This window comes from Rattus norvegicus, chromosome 12 (assembly GCF_021556685.1).
Source record: "Rattus norvegicus strain SHRSP/BbbUtx chromosome 12, alternate assembly SHRSP_T2T, whole genome shotgun sequence".
NCBI classification, from domain to species: domain Eukaryota; kingdom Metazoa; phylum Chordata; class Mammalia; order Rodentia; family Muridae; genus Rattus; species Rattus norvegicus.
In genome coordinates this window covers 52211171-52228673 of record NC_141545.1, presented here as the reverse complement: position 1 = coordinate 52228673, position 17503 = coordinate 52211171, and the positions used below count along the sequence as shown (strand labels likewise).

General features: G+C 52.3%; 1 protein-coding gene across 1 annotated transcript in view; it reads left to right on the top strand.

Annotated features, from left to right (window-relative positions):
• Mn1 (MN1 proto-oncogene, transcriptional regulator) overlaps positions 1-15118 on the top strand; it is a 39334-nt gene extending 24216 nt beyond the window's left edge. Inside the window, 1 exon segment of the mRNA NM_001191928.2 lies at positions 12675-15118. Coding sequence (NP_001178857.1) covers positions 12675-12850 — 176 coding nt within the window. The 3' untranslated portion in view covers positions 12851-15118.
• The last annotated feature ends 2385 nt before the right edge of the window (positions 15119-17503 follow it).

The window sequence follows — 17503 nt, the reverse complement described above, 5'->3', positions numbered from 1 at the left end:
CCAGCAAGCAGAAAACAGGGCCCTTGGTATATAGAAACCCCACCATTGGGTTTGTACAGATGAATGTGAGAAATTGGGGTGCCATGCTACAGGACAGAGGGCACCAGGTACTACAAGGTGAGGGCCCATAGAGTGTCTCTGATGGAGCCCGTCACACTTCCGCCATGGCCTAAAAGGCCTCGCCTCGGCTTCCAGGCTGTATGGCTCCCACCAGCCCTGCCTTCTGGGGTCTTTTTCTGTCTTCCTTGGAAGGTCACAGGGGCGAGAAACTTTGCCCTTTGCCCTGGGAGGAGGAGCTGTGGGCTCCAGTCTGGCCCGTGTGTCCTAGAGACAGAAGCCGAACAGAGAAAACCGCTCCCGAGGTGGAGTATGGGTATTACCAAATGTGACTTGTCGGGGCTGGGGGGAATCTGACAGGAGGTGAGGCTATGCTGACTCAGTCACTGGCCTCCACCCCCACACCTGCCTCATCCCTTCAGAGGCCTCATCTGCTCAAGGAATCCACACCCCACCTTCCCAGGTTACACCAGAAACCTCACTTGGGTGTCACAGGCCCAGTGGGAACCCTCAGAAGTAAGCCAGTCACTGGTGCTCAATCTTTCAAAGCCGCCTCCCACCCTCAAGGGAGAGATTAGGGAACATTTCCCAGCAGTCCATGGGGCCGCTTGGGGGTGGGAAACACCCACTGGGGGCTTCTGCAGGTCACGGAGTCACGATTCTGTCAGCTGACTCTCGCCTTCCAATCACCAAAGGGATAGCAGCCAAGAGACAGGCAAGCCTCTGTCCCAGGTTCTGGTCGACCTGGCACCTGGTTTTCTGGAATGGGGGAGGAGAGCCTGATGAGAGGGCACATTGAACCAGGTACTCCTCTTTCCAGAGACTCAGGGGTGGGCTCTCACGGATGTCTTGGGAGGTAGGATCTGGGGGGTGAGCTCTGAACATAGCGCCCAGAGAGATGTCTGTTCCCACTGCTGGGCTGGATGTAAGCGATGGCTCCAAATCCAGCCAGTGTCTAACATGATGTGGACTCTCGACTCACACAGACATGTGTTCAAATCTAGCCTGTCACTTTCAGTCATGTCGCCTTAGCTCCCATAGGCGGCCAGGAGGACCAGCTGGGGCTGCCGATGTGGCTCAGTTGGTAGAATGCCAGCCCAGCGTTCGTGAAACCCTGGGTTCGATCCTCAGTACAGCAGAAGCAGCCGGTGTTGAAATTGACAGTTGCAATCCCAGCCCTGGGGAGGTGGACATGGGAGGATTGAGTTCCTTGAGTTCAAGGCTAGCCTGGGCTATGTGAGACCCTGTTTTCAGAAAGACATCAGTCAGCCTTGAGGGACTTGGCAGTTGGCCTGGGCATCTACTGTAGCTCAGGCTATCCCACCTCTGTATTCATAGTTTGAGGCTCAGCTTCCAGGATGATTCTCTGGCCGGATGTGGCTGGGTTGCTCCATCTCAGAGGACCCATCTTCCTTCTATGGAAACGCCTAGACTGATTTTTTTTTTTTTTTTTGGTCTTGTTTTTGTTTTTTTTCTTTTTTAATTCGAAAGCGACTGGTTTGTTTTTTTTTTCCCTTTGTCTTTTTTTTTTTTTTAATTGGAAAGCATTTTTAGAGCAACTCCAGTTCATTGGTTTTATCTTTTCAGTTGGAGGTAAGAAAGTGTCCGGTCACCTATGAGGAAAGGTGGAGTTACAGAGGCCAGTGAGGGTATTTCAGACTCCCTAAGCCCCGTGGTGTAATATCATCATGTGTCTAGAGTGTGTACGGATGCCTTCCTCCTCGTATAAACCTGAGCCTGGGATTTGAAGGCTGGCAAACTTTCTCTGCGCAGGGGCCAGCTAATATTTATGCATTATACGACACAGTGGCTCGTTCTACCTGGGTAGTGGGGTGCCCAGATTTTTGGTTAACTATTGTTTGTCTGCAAAGCCCAGACTGATACCACAATGACTTGGAAAAATAACCACCAGGAAGGCCACATGCTAGTATAACTTCACTTGTAGGTGTGAGCCAAGGTCAGCTAGCCTGGGGCAAGCTTCTCCTTGACTAGCCTGAGGTAAGCATCTTTAAGACTTACCTGGGGGGTTGGGGATTTAGCTCAGTGGTAGAGCACTTGCCTAGGAAGCGCAAGGCCCTGGGTTCGGTCCCCAGCTCCAAAAAAAAAAAAAAAAAAAAAAAAAAAAAAAAAAAAAAAAGACTTACCTGGGACAAACTTCTCTATGACTAGCCTGGGGTAATTGTCTCTGTGACTGGATCAGGAGACAAGACAGGGCCTTCAGCGGTGTTGAGGACTAGACTGGGGTTCTGCTAGCCACGGGTGCTGCCTGTCCTTGTAATATCTGCACGAGTGAGTCTCCTCTGTGTCTCTGATCTCACAACACACATAGGGAAACTGAGACTCAGCACCATTGGGAAGACCTTAGTATTTCCCTTCCTGAGCCTCTGTCTCCCACCCTGTAACTCTAGTTGGGACTAGCTGATGTGAGGTGTAGGCTGTGAGCATTGCATCTGTCTCTCCTACAGAGGGAAGGCACAGGTGCAGGCAGGTGTGGCGGCCTGAGGTGAGGCCACCTGGGTCTGGGGACCCAGGCTACAGGTGTGACTTGGACGCCATCCAGGGTTCCTGGTTGGCCTAGTTAGGCAAGAGTTTTTCAGAGTGTCATTCAGGGGTTGTGACAGTGGCTTTGATCTCTAGCTTTCTTATGGTTTAAGGATACCAGGGACTATGTGTTTTTCTTTTTCTCCAGTCAGGAGCCCTGTGCCAAGACTGGAGTAAGGATGGTGAAAACTCTAACCCTCCTTGACATATTCCCAATGCCCTGCCCTTACTCTGATTCCTCTCAGGCTCACTGTTGCTTTCAGGAGGACTAAGCTCCTTCCTGGATACCTCAAGACTGAGTTCACTGGCCTTTGCAGCATGCTCTCCACACCTCCAACCCCAAGTCTAAATCAGAGTCTAGGTAGGGTTCTGGTTGTCAGTTCTGTTGTTCAGAAAGAGCCCCCTCTACCACATGGCATCAGACATACCTCTTCCTCTCCTGAAAAAATCCGTGCTCATCCTTAAATCTGCCCCTGTACCTCCCCCAACTCTGAGTCCTCACTGAGCCATGGCTCTTGCCCAGGCCACAGCACAGCCCACAGCACAGCCCACAGTACAGCCCATACAACAGCCTATGGCATAACCCACAGCATAGTCCATAGTATAGCCCACAGCATAGTGTACAACACAGCCCATGACATAGCCCACAGCACAGTCCACTCCATAACCCACCGCATAGTTCACAGTACAGCCCACAGCATAGCGTACAACATGGCCCACGACATAATCCACAGCAAGACCCATGGCACAGCCCACAGCATAGCACACAACACTACCCATGACATAACCCACAGCACAGCCCATGACATAACCCACAGCACAGCCCATGACATAACCCACAGCACAGTCCATGACATAACCCATAGCATAGTCCACGGCACAGCCTATAGCATGACCCAAGGCATAACCCACGGAATAGTTCACAGCCCAGCCCACAACACGGCCCACAGTACAGCCCACACAACAGCCCATGGTACGGCCCACGGCATAGTTCACAGCATAGTCCACGGGACGGCCCATGGCATGGCATGGCCCATGGCATGGCCCATGCACAGCCCACGGCACAACCTTTCACTATTTACCAACATGTGACAAAATCTCTTCTCTGGCCACAAGCTCTGAGGACAGGGCGCGGGTTGGAGTGACGTCTCAGAACCTAAAACCCAGTTCACTGCATGGTACATGTCATTCTGTCCCATCAGGATCTCCACAGGACCACGATGAGGGTCAGTTGGAGACAAAGGCCCAATGTCCCTCCACTGCCAGGCAGGAGTAATCAATCATGCTTTATAGAGTAGGACATGGAGACTCCTGGAGCTGAAGGTGCCTCCTTAGCCTCACAGCCTGGCATTTCTGTATCAGTTACCCAGACCTTGGTCTGCAAACGTGAATGACAACCCACAGACCCCATGTTCAGGGAAACATGAGCTGTGGGAAGTTACACATGTGGCAGGCAGTAACCATCTCCACTGTCCCCCCTGAAGAAGTACCCCACAAAGAGGAGCAGGCACCCCAAGGACCTCAAGCTGGAACATCAGCCCTTTGGCCATACATGTTCTGAAATCTGTGTTTGCAATGGAAGCCGTGAGACTGGATCACTAATGAAATGGGCGTGTTTCTTTGTCCCAATGGGCAGAATATCGTTGGGTCAGGGAGACACTCACTGAGTACAGCAACTTGGTGTGTGAACATGGGGACCCAAGTTCAGGTCTCAGCACCATTTGGAGAGCTAGGTGTGAATTCACAAGATTGCAACCCTGACAGCATGCAGAGTGAAGGCAGGGGGATGGACGTGGCTTGCTGCTGGCCAGCTTTAGTTCCAGGTCCAGTGAGACCCTGCCTGAAGGGAATAAGGCAGAGAGCAGTGGCGTGGGACATAGACATTGTCCTCTGGCTCCATAAGTGTGCTTACAGAGCACACACCTGCAGGTACTCCCAACACACACACCCAACATACCGCCATCCCCCCACACCTATCACATATACCCCCTACTTCTATATATACCTCACATACACAATACATACCACACACTTATGCATACCTCAAATACATCATATACCACACATATATCACACACATTCTCTCACACACACACTCACCATGCACGCACACATACACATACATACATACCATACTTTCACATACACATGTCACAAACATATCACATAACACAATACATCATATACCACACTCCTCTCTCTCTTCTCTCTCTCCTTCTCTCTCTCTCTCTCTCTCTCTCTCTCTCTCTCTATCTCTCTCACACACACACACACACACACACACATACCACATATACACATGGACATCATATATCATACGCAAACACACACATCATATACCACACATATATGACACACATTCTCTCTTTTATACATACACCATGCACACACACATATACATATATACATACATACCATACTCTCACACACACATTGTATACCACACTCCTCCTTCTTTCTCTCTCTCTCTTCTTCTCTTTCTCTCTCTCTCTCTCTTTCTCTCTCTCTCACACACACACACACATACACACACATCACATACACACATGGACATCATATATCATACACAAACATCATACACAAACACACACATCATAAACCACACATATATCACATACTACACATACACATCACATACCACACATACACCACACACACGCTCGCTCTCTCTCTCTCTCTCTCTCTCTCTCTCTCTCTCTCTCTCTCACACACACACACACACACCTCCCAACACATACAAACAAACCACATTCATATGCCCACATCACCCACTCTTCACCCACACTTATTGCTGAAGTCACCACACCATGGCAGAGTTCGTGAAAAGGCCCTTAGAGCTCAGAGAGGTTCAGTGTTATGTGTGAGGTCTCCCAGCATTCAGTCTCCAGTCACTGAACAAAAGAACAGCTAAAGGCCCCTAGGGTTGTTGCAGCATGAGTGGTCACGGGGGACAGGTCACCCGGTGCTCATGGGCTGGCCTTTGGGAACCATGTTCTTTCTGTCCTGCATCCTGGATGAGGACCCGAGGCTTGGTGGGAACTTGTGGCTGGAGGAGCTAAGTCCCCAAGAGTCATGTCAACCAAGAGACCGCAGGGCGTGTTTCAGGCTAAGATCTCCCAGAAGAAGGTCATCAGAGTTGCTCCAGCCCTGAGAGATGATGCCCAGCCTGTGGACACTGTCCCTTGTATCCCCACATTCCCTCTCCCACACCCTCCCCTGCCGGCTTTGCCCTTTCCTTCCCTCGGGGCCCACCTGACTGACAGCTACCATTGTCTTCTGGCAATGTGGAATTGTTTGCCCAGATTCCCCACAATGGCTGCCCTCACTTTTCTGGGCCCTGAAAGCTGGGCTCTTGGACTCCCAATCCTCAGTGAGGCTTTTATCCAGCCTGGCCTTGTGCTGGATGCAGGACTTTCTTTTGGGACCAGTGACAAAGGGCATAGCTGCATGGAGCGGTGTTCATGAGACAGCGTCCAAGGGGCCCTGTATCTGTCTAGCTTGGGTAATTCTTAGCTCACTGTGTGAGTCTGAGCATCCTTCCTAGACAGCAAGGAGGGTACTGACCAGAGGAAAGTGATGGAAATAGAGAAAGGGGGAGAAACCGCAAGAGAGGCACTGGGGCCACAGTCCCCACCACCTACAAGTATTGGGACATTTTATCTCTGCAAACGACTCTGTACCAGACAGTGTGAATGTGGCTGACTGTTTCTGTGGATGTAATGCTGTGAGTTTAGTCTCCCTGGACTCAGTTTCCAATGCTGTGAAATGGGCTGTATATTTGGCCCCCATGCCCTGGCTGTTGCAGTGACCCAAGGTCAGCTGAGCCTGTGGCTCTTGTCACTTTTGCAGCCTATAGCTAATGTCTCTCCCTTTTCTCTGTTACATGACACTGGGACTGGACATCATAGGGAGGGAGCTGAGGCCACAACATGGTGGCGGGCAGGTAGCTAAGGTCAGGTGCTGCCTGTCTTGGTCCCTGTGAGATGCCATGTAGTTTCACCAGCAGGGCACTGTCCCTGAATCCTTAAGGTCAAGGCCTCTGTCTCTTGCTTTAGGCACCTCAGTTCTGCCCCAACCTCTGTCTGTAAGATGGACTTGCTACTAAGGAACTGAAGGACTGTGGGCCAGCCAGTACCCTAGCTACTTGTCCTGTTGCTGTGATAAGAAACAGAAGCGGCTTAAAGAAGGGGGCTTTGTCAGGGAGTCCTAAAGACATCAAACAGATACCTAAGAGGTATTCCCTGTGTGCCAGGAGCAAGAAGGCGGAGCTGTGGGCCTGTCTCCTGAATCTCAACACAGACAGTAGAGCTGGGTCCTCCACTCAGGTGGTCCTCATGGCTCAACCTCTGAGTGTTGGGATGACAGCCATGCCTCACCCTGTCCAAAAGCAAACTCATGGAGACAAGCCTTAGCACTCTGGTAAAGAGAGTTGAGGGCTAGGAGACAGTTCAGTCAATAGAGTGGGTAGAGTGGTTGGAATGGACCTGGGCTTGTATTCCCAGCACCCATGCCAAACCCAGACATGGCAGCACGTACTTAAAATCACTGCACTTGGGAAGTAAAGACAAGAAGGTCCTTGGGGCTCGACAATCTGTATAGCCAAACCCATGAGCTTCAGTCTCAGTGAGAGGTCCTGTCTCAGAAATTAAGAATTATAGAAAAAGACACCTGTGTGGACTCCCCTGGCTTCTACGTGCTACACACACACACACACACACACACACACACACACACACAGATATACAGGCACATATACACACACACATGCACACATATGAGCATGCACACACATACACATGTACACAAAGATGCGCACATACACAGGCACATGAGCACACATGCATGCACACACAAATGCATAGGCTCACACATATACACATAGGTGCACTCCTGTGCACACACATGGACATAGTACACATATGCATGCACACACATATGTGCACGCACATGCAGGCACATACATACAGAGGCACATAGATACACGAGTATACACACATGCACATGTACACACATGTACACACACAAATACATAAGGCACATATGCACACATGCATGCACACACATGAACACACACGGGCACACGGGCACACATATGCACACATACATGTGTACACACAGAGATGCACACACACAGGCACATGAGCACACATGCATATACACACACAAATGCATAGGAGCATACACATACATTTGATGGTCCTCCCACAGGAGTAAAGCCTTGAGGAGTGTTGCCTTTCCTGAGAGGCAGGTGATACTGGCTACAGAGCTGTGTGGGATCATCCACACAGCCCCTGCTGAAAGGAATTCATCCACCTGAGCCTGTTTCCAGGTGTTTGATCTTGGCAGCCTGTGGGGAGAATCCTGGAACTACAACTGCCTCCCTTTGTGCCTGCCAGCAGGGCTGGAGGTCATGTACCTTAGGTTGGTGACCCCCCATGGATTTGACAGCTGGGCAGGATGGTGGGAGTCAGCAGGGGTGCAGAGGGAGGGTGCTACAGGAATTGAGGATGGATATGGCTGGGACAGGGCTTTGTGTAGGGACAGTACACAGAAGGAGAGACTCAGAAAATGATTCACCCCAGAGGCCAAGCAGCAAGTGTGACCAGGAGGCTGTGTAAAGTCAGGGCTCAGTCCTAGGGACTGGGGAGCTATGGAAGGCATGAGTAGGAGAGAGGTCTGCCCAGGCCTGTGCACAGTAGATATAGAGAGAGCAAAGTGGCTGCAGGCTGGAGCTGGTGTGTGCAGTCTCAAGGAAAGGAAGTCTTCCAGCCCCGAGGCCCAGCAGCCCTGCCCCACCGGAGGGCAGAGGTCACAGGAGACAGTATCTCTCCCTTTACCCATCCTGGGTCCAAATAAAGGAAATTCAAAATGTGCTTCCCTTTGTGGGAATCGGGTGAGGTGGATGTCGGGGGCGGCATTAGCTGTTGTTCAGGCCCACACTCCCTCTTACATAAGCCATGAGTTAAAAATACCAGCTCAGCCTCAAGCCGGCCATAGGGAGCCCCCACAGAGACGAAAGCACTGCTATTCTCGGTCTGACACCCCCAAATCCTGGACTGTTGAGTAGCACGTGCAGGCCCTGGGCCTTTTAGAATCTTGGGTGTCTCGTGGACACGCCCAGAGGTGGGATCGTCCTCCGTGCCCACCCTTGATCTGCGCACTAGCTGGACTCCATTCACGCTCCCCCATCCTGGTCATCCCTCTGGTGGGCAAAGAACAGAAGGCCAGACCAGAATCCTCATCCCAGGACTTGGAATGGTTCTGGAGAGCCGCTGAGGCAGGAGGCTGCCAACAAGGTTGCTGGTGCCTGAGCATGGGCCCCATGTGGGATCCTGGCTGGAGATTTGGTGCAAGACAGGGGCAGCCTGGACTGCTGTGCTGGCCTAGAGGAAGAAAGAAAGGACAGGGGAGGATGCACCCAAAGCAAAGGAGGGAGGAAGGAAGGAGGAGGGAGAAAGGGAGGAGGAGAGAGGAAGGGAGGAGGGAGAAAGGGAGGAGGAAGAGGGAGGAAGGGAGAGAGGAGGAGGAGGGAGGAAGGGAGAGAGGAGGAGGGAGGGAAGAAAACAGGCAACCAGTGGGCAGCTGGCTCCAGTAGCCACTCCGCCGAAGTCAGCCCCTTCCCATTCCTGGTCTCTCTGCTCCCTTTGCACAGCTGCTCCCCATTGCTTTGACTTCAGGGTCAGAAAGGCCAAGGGTGAGACACTCATGAATATCCCAGTACACAGGCGCTGGCTGCCATTGCTGTTGGACCTACAGGAGAAGCAAGGTGACATTGGGCGGAGCATGTGGCTGCACTGCACTGCCTCCTCTATTTCTGTGGCTAAAGTCTCGCTGTGGTCCGAAACCTGGCAGACAGAAGCCCACATGGGTCTTGAGGCTACATTGGGTGAGCCAGACTGGCTCTGACCTCAATACCATGAGGTGAAACCATCTGCAGTGATGATCGTGTGTGGGGTCTGTGGCCGTCAAGGGTTGGTCTTGTGAGGAGGAAGGGCCTTGGAGGTCTTACAGGCGCTACCCAGAGCTGGCCTTGATCCTGGCTGTGGGCATGAGAAATGATCTTGTGTCATAGGTGCTGTTCCAACTCTCCTGGCCAGTCAGCTTTGGGCCCTGGCTTCTGCCACCGTCAGTGAGGTTCATGCAAGGGACGATGGTACCCGTCCCCTCTGGGTGGGCCCTGTCAGACCTCACCTATACCCTTCTGCTCCATGGTCCCTTAGTTGCTGGGAGCCTGGCTTGCCTAGTGTGTCCCCTCCAGTAACAATGGAGAAACAGGGACTGCAGACAGTCTAGCAGCCTAGGTGTGAGGGTTCCTCACCTATCAGGAACCCCAGGCTAAAGAAAGAAAGCTAACCTGTGCCACCCAGTGTACCCAGGGATCCTAGGTGCCTTGTACCCCAGGGACTGGGTGAGGGGACCGTGTTACCTCTGGATTGCTAAAATGGAGGCCCACCACCTGAGTCATGGAGACTCAGAGTCTTCCTGGCTGGGATAAGCTGGAGACTTGAACAGTTTCTTTGTGATAGATTTTTCATCCGTGAGTTGACAGCCTGAGGGACCACCATCCTAGGGCATGATGGGTACTCCCACTGTAATGACTCTGTAGACGGGTCGACTACAGTTGTGCTTGCACAGTCAAGAGCTGAAGAATAGCATTCTCTCCTGAAAGGACTACGTGTAGACACTAGGCTGGGGTTGACTGCCTCGTAAAGGTCCCTGCTGAGACCGGGGAGTTTTGTACCCACGCTGTGTGTCATCAGGCCAGACCCTCACCCTCTCTGAGCCACAGGCGTTTCACACCAAAATGGAGGAAGAACAGTGCTTTGCCAGCTCGTTGGGGGATGGGATTAGACAGTCCTGGACTCTACCTCAGGGGCAGCAAAGGCCTGACTCTGAGATCCAGACACAGCAAGGGTCAGGCAGCGGGTAACAAAAGCAGAGAGTGACCAGGGGGTGGATTCAGTTATACATGCTTAAGAAATGGGGGGCGGGGGTTATTTCCTATCATCGCCCTGGGGCCTGCAGTCAGAGCTGGGCCAGGGTCTTTCTGCCCTGAGCCCAGGTGGCTCATGCCTGCTGTGATGAGGGGTCCTATGTCTTAGTGCCTCTGTCTGTCTCTCTCTCTGTGTACTGCACACAGGCATGGCTGCATGAAGTCCCTTGGGCAGATGACCTGCCCTTACTCTAGAATAATTTAACATGAGGCAGGAAGCAGGGGTTCAGCTGGGAGCGGGGCCCGAGTGGGTCCAAGAAGAGTGAGGACTGCAGGACAGGCTGGAGCCTGCCTGTGCTGAGGGCTGAGCCTGTCTCTGTCATCTTGAGGCGTACTGGATTCTGGTCCACCAGCAGAAATCAACCCGTAACCTATGCCCGAAACCTCGGTTTCTTTGTTGAGATGAGTGAAGAATCAGGCCACCTGACAAAGGTTTAGGAGATGAGGGAATTTCACAGGCTTCTGGGTCGCTCCCTTATGACCTTCCCAGGGTCATGCCAAGCAGCCCTACCTGGGACCTCTCCATACCAGGCCATCACGGGGCCTAGGGAAAGAAAGCAGTAGAACTGTCACAGAGTAGTGGAAATGCCACTTCTGAGCCAGCCTGATTGATGGGCCACCATGCCGGGGAATGATAGGTCCCAGATAAGTGCTTCTTGACTGACTGAGTGAGGGCAGATCCCACTGCTCTCCCCACCTTGCAGGTCCAGATGCCCTAGAGTGAGGCCCTAAGTCATGGAGGCTTGCCTGGCCCAGGGTGTGGGACTTAGCACTCAGAGCCTTTCTTCTCTGCAGGTTAGGGCTAAGCTCTTAATCTTAGGTAGTGGGTGGGGTGGGTGGGCAACTTCTGTTGCAGCCCTGAGGGTAGGTGAGCGGGGTCATGGAGTTCAGTGTCTGGGTGTGACCCCTTAACCTGAGTTGGGCCCCCACCCGGATTTCGGGAATTCACCACTAGCCCGTATTCAAAGCTTGCTATCTGAGCCTTCCTGGCAGAAGGGTAGTCTCGGGTAGGGATTCCTGAGCCTCTGGGAAACTGTCCTTCGAACACAGTAGGGCGTGGCCCAGCATTGCTTGGCAGTGGCTGTGAAAGTTTCCAAGTGAGTTCCCATGAGCCACCTCGACCACTGGCCTTTCCATCGTGGTGGCCGATATAGTCTGGGAGCTGAGCCCTGTCTACTACCTAGAGCACTTCAAGGCACTTTACAGTTTATACAAACCCCCGAGGACAGTCCTAGCCTTGAGGCCCATGAAGCCCGTGAGGCCCATGTGTCTGGGTCCCATTTTCAGAGAACGGGACTTGTGCTCCTATGTAGGGCTAGAACTGAGGTCTCAGAGCTGTATGCCTCCAGTCAAGTTTCTGTACCTCTCTGGGCCACAGATGCCTTGTCTGTGAAGAGCAGGGCTGGGAAGGTGAAGGAAATAGGAAAGAAATAGGAAGTACCCCACAGGCTCTCCCCTTGCCAGCCCACTCCCCAAGCCACCTCTTCTCACTCCCTGTGTCCAAAGGAGGGACAGAAGTCTCTGGATAGAAGGGAGCTACAGAGATGTGGCCACAGGACAGTCTGGCCTCCACCTTACTTGCCTGACTACTCCCCCATCCTGTCAGCCATGTCCCCCGAGGCAGGCCATTCCCCTCTCTGGACTTCAGTTTTCTTAGCTATAAAGTGAGGTGACCACTCTTAGCTCCTGGGGTGTGCTAAACAGTCTATTTAAGGAAGTTACAAGCACATAGTAGGCCCACAGCAGGTGTCTGTCCAAAGGAGTGGACAGTCTCCCCCACCCCTTCAGAGCCTCTGTAAAGCCCTGTGTGCCCTCCGATGTGCTTTCAGATGGGCTTCTCGATCTCCTGGTTTCTGATTAGTCTTTGTCCACTGGAGATGGACACACTATGATGTCATCCCATCCCATCCATCCCCCGCTTCCCAGAGGGTAACAGACCTGGATGCGGTATGGCATACCATGGTGTGGTGGGCTTTGCTCACATGGTCTTCACAGCCCAAGCTTCTGAGGCCATCTCCCGCCCTCTGCTGTCACCCTGCACCGTCTCCCAGTGGTCGCTAATTTGTGTCTTCTTTCTCCACAGTTCATGACCACCCCACCAACAAGGCCTCAGCCACCCAGCCTGGCAGTCACCTGCAGTGTCTGACTGTCCACTGCACAGACGGCGACCCCAAGGCCCGCACCTCCGTACCCACCTGGCGGTCTCTGCACTCTGACATCTCCAACCGATTCGGGACATTTGTGGCTGCCCTGACTTGAGCCCACAGGAGCCGCTGCCCTAACCACCTCGAGCGAGGGCCTCTGTGGCTGAGCAGACTCTTTACAGTTTTTGTTTTTGTTTTTGTTTTTTTTTCTTTTTGGTCTAGGTTGGTACTTGCTTAGTGGCACTCGGAATGGAAAGGGTTGGTTTAAAGGGGCTGGGGAGTGTGATTTTAAGAAAAGAACCTCAGAAAGTTATCTTAAAGAAACGGTGTGCCACACCGTGACGTGCCTGTGTCAGCCTCAAGAGCAGACGCTGGTGCAAGCCTTTTCCCTGCTAGAGAAACCCCATTTTCTGTACTCCTTGTGTGTTCTAGAAGGCTCTTGCCTTGTTTAAGCCCGGCCAGGGGTACCTGTAACCCCATTTTTTAAAAATTCTCTTTGATTCTCTTTCCCTCACTCTTTTCTGTTTGCTTTGTTCATCCCTACGGAGATCTTGGAGGAGCATTGCTGGGTGGAAGCCGCAGGGTCATGGCAGCGTTGACTGCTGACAGACACCGAACAGCTCAGAAGAGCCTTCAGGCACTGGGTTTTCTCTGTTCCCTGAGAATTTGCAGAGAGGTCTTTTCCTCACTGGCTCTTAGCCTTCAGCTAGCTTCCATCCCTCCCACTGGGAGCTGTCCCTCTGGTCCCTCCTAAGTTGTGAACTGGATGCTGGGATAAATGGGGAGGAGCCTGTCAGGGCCATAGGCATCCTCTCCTTCACTGAAGTGACCGTGGCACCATCTGCTTTCTCTGTGGCCTTGTGACCCTCAAAGGGCACAAGGGAGGGTCTGTCAGTTGTCCAAGGGACTTCCTGGCCCTGCTTTCCCAGATGGCGGACAGAGTGCCTCAGCTTCCTGAGTCCCATCTACCGTAGCATGCCCTATGTGATTCTATCCCCAGGAGGAGGCATTGAGGCAGCCAGATTCAATCCCAGACACTCACAGATCCTGGAAGGAAGGAAAATAAACGGAGTAGTGGCTTCGTGATGCCCATCCCTGGTCCTCACGTTCCCTTTCGTGGATGTCTCCTGCCCTTTTGATTCACTTTCATTCTGATTTAAAAGCAGAGCCCTGCCCACTATGTCCTCCACGAGAGACGCTTCCACCTAAGTGGAGAGGAGTCGAGATGGCCGAGCTGATATGGACAGCATTTAGGGTGTGATCTGTCCTCTGCCAACCTACAGGGCCCACTGCTACGCTGCGGGGCTGTGCATCCCTGGGACGGTCAGGCCAGGGCTAGCACTGATGTTTCAGAGCTCGGTCTTTGCTGTCGGCACGTCTCCTCAATTACTCCTTTCTAAGCCCCAACCCTAACTTGACAGACCCCTCCCTGTTCCATTTCTTAGCAAGAGGTCCGAAAGCTTGGGGCTGTCCAGATACCCATATTGCTCGTGTCAAGGGACTTTCAACTGTGGGAGCCCCTTCCCAAAAGCAGGCTATCTCCCTCAAGCCCTCCTCCTCCTCCTCATGGCTGAGGCCTGAGCCCCCAGGGTCTGTACTTGTTGCCCGGGTAGTGTGATAGGACTCAGAGGGCAGAGACAGGTGGCACGGGCTGGTGAGGAAGAAGGGCCCTCTGTTCTGTGCCCAAAGCAGTGAGGGGTGGTTTCCTTCTTCCACAGAGGCATCCTTCAGGCTTTGGTTGCCCAGAGTTTGTGACATCTAGCTATCTGAGAGTGTCAGCCTTTCACTCCCCAAACAAGAACGACAGTCTGCAGTGCTTAAGGCTGGGACTAGCATGCTAACGGCCGCCTGTGAACTTCCCAGCATCAACCCACACGCAGCGTGTGGCTCAGGTCACCCGGAAGTGTCCACAGTGTTATCTGTTCTCACTCCCCACGACCCCCGGGTGGAGCAGCTTTTAAAATAGCCTTAAGCAAAAGGACATCATCGTGTCACTAAAATTTGGTTTGGTGGAAAGAATAAAAGTAGAAGAAAACCCCGCCCGAAGCGCAGGAGCCTGGGAACACTGTAATCAGTGCGCAGCCAACTCCAGTAGAGAGAAGGGAATTGCTATTGCACATGTATCATATGAACCCTTAGCCCTGCGGTGCGGTGCGGTGCGCGAGCCTGTCAGCTTTCTTGACTCTTAAAGAAAACCATTTCTGAATGCTTGGTTGGAAGACAGTGACTGACAATAGCTCATGAAACTGAGTGGTATTTTTCTTTCTTTTTTTAAAAAAAACAAAATATGTAAAGTTGAGTCTTCCGTATTCACGCATACTGTATATACGTGTATATGTTTTGCTGAGCAGCTTAAATAACAATAAATACAACGTTAACGGTGTCTGGGGTGTGTTTGTGGGCAGGGCTTGTGTTATGTGTGGTATGCACATGTGTGTTCACATGTGTGCACATGTAGTTCACACACGTGTTCACACATGTACACACATGTGTGCATGCATGCTCACGTGTGTTCACATGTGTGTTTACATGTGCATGTGCACACACCTGTGTGTTCAGATATGTGTGCACATGCATCTTCCTTCATCACTTCCTATCACTTGTAGAGCCCTTCTTTCACCAGTTTGGCTAGTGTGGTTAGACATGTTGCTCTGAGGATGCCATCTCTACCTCCTGAGTATGGGGGTGATAGGTGGCCATCACATCTGATATGTAAATGTGAGGTATCCAAACTCTAGTCCCCACACTTGTGCAAGAAGCACTGAATTCACTGAGCCATAGCCCATCCCCTGTGGGTTCTTATGCTCCATGGAATGTTGGTGTGCGGCCCTGGATTCCACCCCTCATGTTCCAGGGATGCAGGTAGCACCCAATCTGAGGGTCTCCTTCCATCTTCTGTGGCCCAGAATTCCAAGTACAGCCCTATGGTGTGACTAAGATGGCCCTCCTGCCCATCACATCTTTAATGATGTGTCCCCTACAGTGTGGTACATGAAATGTGCCAGCAAAAACCCAGAAGGGCTTGTTGACATCGGCTTGCTGGCCAGAGTTAGACCCTGACCTTGAACCTCATAGTCATGTGCCCGGGCTTCTCTCCTAGCCTGCCATGGTCAACAGTGACACTGGATACTTCATGGGAGCCCAGCGGCATGCTCCCCGCCACATGTGACTCTACTGCCCCTCCCCCTCTCCCTCCCCCAGCTGTTTATTCTACCTAGCTGATCCCCAGATAGGCACTGAACTAGCCAGCTAGGCTGTCCATGCTTCTCTCAGGAGCAAAGAATACTGTTTCCCACAATGCTTTGGGCCTCACCTGGACCTCCCTGAGCCCCACTCCTCCGTGATGCAGTGCACCTAGAGCACTCACTGCTGACCCCACAAAGCTGGTCTGTAGGCACAGAGCCAGATGCAGGGTGGTGGTGGGGGGCAGATGGGAGACCTGAACCCCCTTACAAAGGACACCAGGGGCACAAGGAAATCAGTGCTGTGTTTGAACTCAGCCATTTTATTTTTCCTCTGGTGCCCAGATGACTATTCAATGCTCACAAGCCAGAGGTGGGGTCCTCGGAGGCATGCCCCAGACCGAGGTTGTCTCCTTGAGTGTCCATGGCCACTTGTGCCAGATGGGACCAAGGACTCAGCTTACAAAGCTTCATCGAGTCCTGTTACAACAGACACCATGGCCTCCCTATCCATAAATTATCCAGGTCTAGGAAGGGAACATGGAGAGTTAACTGACAGTTTAAAGTGGTGAGTCAAGCCACAGCTGGCATAAGGGTCCCAAGGAAGGATTCCTCCAGCCGGGCATGTCCAGATAGGGTTTTGAAGGATGGGTAGGAGTTTATCCTACTTCTCTCATCATATAAATTGACCTTGATTGTTCAGATTTTTTGGGAGGGGTATGAAGTCATCTTTATCAAGATCATAGAGCTTCAGTAGCTCAAGGACAGACTTTCTGTCTTCAGCTTAAGGATCCTTTAACCTTTAAAAGGTTCCTTCTAGAGTGTCACTGATGAACATGGTCAGGACCAAGGGAAGGGCACAAATGTGGAGAATGTGTGTGTTTGGCCTGATGGGGGCTTCTGGGACTGAGTCATTCTGCAGATGACCTGGGACCCCCAGATGCAAGCAATGGAGGGAGGGGCTAGCCCTGGAGAATGCCAGCTCAGGGACTTGCCACTCATAGCTTAGCCTTCCCACTCTGGCAGGGGAGCCCCCAACCCACACCACCTCAGACGGACTCTCCCCCTCCACCCTACCCTGATAGTCTGGGAACAAGGAGCAGATGGTGGCCAGAGGTCCTGACCCACTCCAGTCAGGACTCGGGGACTCTGCAGTAGCAGGGGAGTGAGAAGGGTAGGGAATGCAGAGTCCAAGGCGAGGCCCGCCCTTTGTGCCTCGGTTTCCTTTTCTGTTCTGTGGGGAGGAGGAACTCCCCATGCTGGGTTGTTCAATGTGACAACCTAGAGTCACCAGAGAAGAGGGAGGCACAACTGAAAAACTGCCTTCTTCAGATTGGTTTGGAGGTAAGCCTGTAGGGAGGGGATTTTCTGGATTGATGATTGATGGGGGAGGGCCCAGCCACTGTGGGCGGTGCCACCCTAGGCAGAGGGTCTGACATGTATATGTAAGCAAGTTGAGCTGGAGCCAATGAGAAAGCTGGGTACAAGCCAGTCAGCAGCCTTCTTCATGGCTCCTACTTTGAGTTCCTGTCCTGACTTCCCTCGAAGATGATACGGTTTCTTGGATGATCTTGGCTCCTATATTT